This window comes from Metopolophium dirhodum, chromosome 5, assembly GCF_019925205.1.
Source record: "Metopolophium dirhodum isolate CAU chromosome 5, ASM1992520v1, whole genome shotgun sequence".
NCBI lineage: Eukaryota > Metazoa > Arthropoda > Insecta > Hemiptera > Aphididae > Metopolophium > Metopolophium dirhodum.
Genome location: NC_083564.1, coordinates 18,975,627 through 18,980,620, shown reverse-complemented (window position 1 = coordinate 18,980,620; position 4,994 = coordinate 18,975,627). Strand labels below are relative to the sequence as shown.

General features: G+C 35.0%; 1 protein-coding gene across 1 annotated transcript; it reads right to left on the bottom strand.

The window, feature by feature from the left end:
• Nucleotides 1-3,036: 3,036 nt before the first annotated feature.
• On the bottom strand, nt 3,037-3,984 carry LOC132945612 (uncharacterized). Its single transcript, XM_061015385.1, has one exon. It carries the CDS (start codon nt 3,982-3,984, stop codon nt 3,037-3,039), a length of 948 nt encoding a protein of 315 aa, XP_060871368.1.
• Between the last annotated feature and the right edge of the window lie 1,010 nt (nt 3,985-4,994).

The following is a 4,994-nucleotide window of genomic DNA, read 5'->3' as shown; positions in this document are numbered from 1 at the left end:
ACACCTGTACTGCTTGCTGCTTGAAGCTTGCTTCCAAAGCTTTGGCTACTTCTAAAGTCTTTCCATTAGTCTCTTCTTCAATAAGAAGGTTTTGTAATTTTTCGATTATGCAATGGTGACTGATTCTCTGCATCCATATTGTTTTCGTAAAAGGTCTGATCAAGAATGTTTTGTGTTCTTCCGACGAATCGGTCCGCTTCCTCTAACGTGGTAGAAACGAATAAATCGAATAAATCGTCAGGTTCGACGTCGTCTACAAGACGTTCGGAATTGGGGTTATTTGGGTCTGAAAATCTCGCAGGTAAACTTGTCCATGGAATTAGGGCAGGGAGGTTTTACTGGTTCCCCCCGAGATCCTCACCATCGATTACTGTGGACGCTTGTTCGCTCTCGGATGTCCCGCTCATTAACAACCTAACAATTTCCTCTAAATGTGCGAATAAATATTCTTACCCTTTATCAAAGCTACTTTAACTACTATAACTATATTGAAAATTAAAAAAAAATGTTCTTACAATGTTTAAGGTAAAATAATAATTTATATTAAAAATAAAATAACACAAATATATTAGTTTTTTTTTTCTACTCACAATACCGCGAATCGGCTCATGGTGTCTGTGATGTTGCGCTCGGATTGGGGCAATGGTCCGACTCGGATTGACAGGAATGCTCGTAACGGCTCCGATTGAATTTGGAATGCTCTGGAATCGTCCTTTTCGTCTGCGCTTGATGTATCGAAGTTCGCTAGCCCCAAAACGGCTATGCGCGGGGACCACTAATAATAATGGGTTACTCTTCAGTGATGTTCTTGATATTCTGTCTTCGGTTGCGTCGCGTATTTAATTAAAATTTCCGTAATAGTGTACCGTCTAACTGTTCTGTCCACGTGTTTACAATACGGGCGACAGCTGTTACAGCTACGGCGACGGCGTAGTGACGTCACGGGCGGCAATATTTAACCTTCGTACGCGTCGACGGTGGCGATGAGCTCGCGGCGGAGGTGCGTACAACAACGTTGGAAATAACGTACGCGACGCGGCGGCTCGGTCTCTCACGTATATCCGACCAATAATATTATTCTTACGCACTTTATACGTACCAATATTTGTCTGAAATCTTCTGTTTCTTTTCTCTTGATTTTTTTTTTTTTATTATTGTTACTCTGAATGTTCTGAATGTTCTTTGAAACCCTTGATATTTGCACTTAGTAAAAATGTTGGTTAACGCCTTAACCACACTATATTTTTAATAAAAATTTCACTAGTCAAACGTGGTAGTGTATACTGTAATGTATCCCACCGCTGCCACCAAAAATGTTATGGAACCGTGGTTCCAACACAAATAATTCAACGCACGATTAGATCAATATTAATTATAGGTTTTATTTCGGGTATTAACTTTAACTAGTTGTGTAAATATTATAAAATGCTCTTCTTAAACATACGTTATGTATAATGCTCTGTTCTGATACGACTGACTAACCTCCTCCCTGTGTGTTGGCCTACGGTTCAGCCGGACGCCGAATCGCCTAGTCAGCGGATTCCTGTCAACGAGCTGTCGACCAACACACTATCCTTATACTGTTAATATTATATTATATGTGAACACAATACAATATAATATTATTCAGGGGTTCACAACACCCCCCACACTAAATGAGACACGGGGGTCCTATGATCAATGTGTTTCATCTAATCTAAAAGAGTCTGTAATTTGGAATGTTGGAGATTAGTTCAGCATAATTAAATTACGATATTTATAATAAAATGTATTTATGACAATGAGAAAGAAAATCGAGAAAATCAACGAGCTGTCGACCAACACACTATCCTTATACTGTTAATATTATATTATATGTGAACACAATATAATATAATATTATTCAGGTGTTCACAACAATGCTAAGCGGAGTCACCTTGTTATGATGACGTCCCTACATTCTAAAGATGAGCGCTATTTCTAGTCTTCGACTTTGATCTGTGCACACGCTTTCCAAATATATGGATTTCTAGCAAAGTCATCGAATGTCAGTGAATACAAATACATAATTATAAATATCATTTTCCATACTTATAATGCGGATTATTACAACCGGGATTTTGATAAACATATTTTTTTTCTTTAAATATTTCTTGATTCCATGACGATAAAATCAACTGTTCATTAAGCAAGTACCCAACTCAATTAGGTAGGTGCCTACTAAAAAACAAAATACCTAAATTTCTATTTCAAATTTAAGAGAGTAGGTATTGAACCAAAAAAAAAAAAATTGACGTGGTTATAAATAAGAAAGGTTGGTACAATTAAGAACATTCCTATGAAATTAACTATTAAACTAAACCTTTGTTATGCATTTTTTTTTTTTTTTTTTTTTTTTTTTTTTTTTTTTTTTATTAAGAAAACAAAACCCTCGGCAGCAAGGCCATTGGGATATATAATGTATAATAGTGTTACAACATGTTATGTGTTAAAGAGAGAGAAAAAAAAAATACAGAACGATAAAAAATAATATAAATATGATTTAATATGTACAGATTATTAGATTAGTTTGAGCAAACCAGATTGTTGAAGGAAGGCTATTATATTGGAGACTGGTAGGTTAGGTCCGAGGCTTTCAAATATGTCTTCCGGAAGTTGGTTGTGTTCCCTTGCATCGCGGTATGTGTTACACTCGGTCATGATGTGTTTGATCGTTAACTTGACGCCACAGGATGAGCATATAGGGGGTTCCTCACGAGACATTAGGTAACCATGAGTGAGTTTGGTGTGGCCTATTCGGAGTCTATTGATGCTGGATTCTATTTTCCGATTTGGGTGGTTGTTTGGCCAATGTAGGGTTGATTGCTTTATCTCATTAAGTTTAGTTCTCTGTGTGGACCATAGGTTTTGCCAGGATTTTGCTGATATGAGTTTTATTGTGCGTTTAGCATCGTGAGCAGAGATGTTTGTAATAATGCCGTTGGGGGTTGTTAATGCTATTTTTTTAGCGAGCATGTCAGCTTTTTCGTTGCCTTTTATTGATGAGTGTCCTGGAACCTACATTAATTTTACTACATTTCCTTTGACGTGGTGGGCAGAGATAGCAAGCTGAATCTTCTTTGATATATCATTAGGTTTGTGAGTGTTGGCAATACTTATTATAGAGCTTAGGGAGTCGCTTAGGATGACAAAGTTATTATTTTGTTTTTCTAGTGAATATTCAAGGGCTTTAAGAATAGCAATTGCTTCAGCGGTGTATATGGAGCATTCTACTGAAAGTTTGTATGTTATTTCTTCTACGTCATTGTATATGATAGCGATTCCCACGTTGCTTTCAGTTTTGGATGCGTCGGTGTAAATTTTTATAAAATTGGAGTACTGATCTAAGATGTTTTTGAATTCTTGAACATAAATTTGTGAGCTGGTTGTGTTTTTGGGCAGACTGGTAAGACTTGTGTCTATCATATTAGAGATCGAGGTCCATGGAGGAAAGAAGGGCGTTTGGGAGATAATAATGTCTTTGAGGTTCAGATTATTTTCGTCTACAATTGCTTGTATGGACGGGCATGATTGTACAGATGATACCATATTGTTTCTAGCAAGTTGTATGGCCAGCATCATGACGTTTTCCTGGCGTTTAATATGCAGGGGCATCACATTGGATATATTAAGTAGGCTTGTAATGGGACTGGACCGAAAAGCTCCAGTTGCCAGTCTTGCTGCTGCGTTTTGGATTGTGTCAAATATTTTTAACGCATTTTTGTTGCCGTTTATAAACAGGAACGAATTGTATTCAAGTTTAGATGAAATTAGTGATTTGTGTATAGTTGTTAACGTGGAAAAGGAGGCCCCCCAACTGGTATGAGCTAGCATTTTCATTATGTTAATACTAGATGCGCAATTTTTTTTAATATTTTTAATGTGTGGGATCCATGAGTTTTTTGAGTCAAAAATTATTCCAAGGACTTTAGCAGTGTTATGGTTAGGAATTTGGTTACTGTTCATGGTGAGAATTAATTTCTTTTCTTTTTTTTTTCGTGTAAATGTTATACATTGGGACTTGCCTGCAGAAAATTTGAAACCAGATTTTTGAGACCATTTGTGAAGGTCATTTAATGATTTTTGCAATAGTGATTGCACGGTAAAAAGTTCATTACTACGACAAAAAATATTAAAGTCGTCAGCATACAGTGTACACTTGACGGGATTGGTTATTGATTTATTGATATTGATTTATTGATTATGCATTTTTATTCTTAACTAAAATATTAAATGATCTGTAAAGGTAACAACTTACCTTGATTGCGAGTATAACAATTATAATATTGACAGTAATATTAGATAATATTCATGTAACAAATAAACACGTTTTCAAAAAATGATATTTGATTTAAGCAAAGAAAAACATCAGTCGAATTGTGGTCGCGATTATATTAAACGCACAAATTATTAACATCCATTGCAAAAACTATGCACTATGCAAGGAGCAGGGCACTTGTAAAGGTATACCTACTACAGTAACAAACTAGCTTGGATTCTATTGTAAATCACAGATTTGTTCAAAAAAAATATTTATTATCGCGACTATTATAACCTACCAATTTAAAGTTAATATAATTATTAATATAAATTTGTCTAGATAAATATAAAAAAGAAATTTGTTTTTATCTATAGAAAATAATGCAATTAAGTATATTATATTATACTGCAGTCGTGCTCATAACGTACCCCTATATTATGTTATATGGGTAAATACTAAATTTATTGTAAATATACGTCGTGGTAATATAATGTTTACAGAAAAATTACTAAATACGCCTAAAAAACAGTCTAAATATGCAGGAGTACCCGTTTGCGTCACAGTTTTCGTAATACCTACTAAATATAACACAATAATCTCAAAATCACATTTCTACGTTGCTGCCGTCACGCAGCCGATCGTTTGAAAATAACTGAACAATAATATTATAGTAACTACACATTATTATTATACCTATCAGAGATATTTGGGATTT

Excerpts from the sequence above, each read along its gene's own strand:
- LOC132945612 (XM_061015385.1), bottom strand. The coding sequence starts at position 3,984 with ATGAACAGTAACCAAATTCCTAACCATAACACTGCTAAAGTCCTTGGA.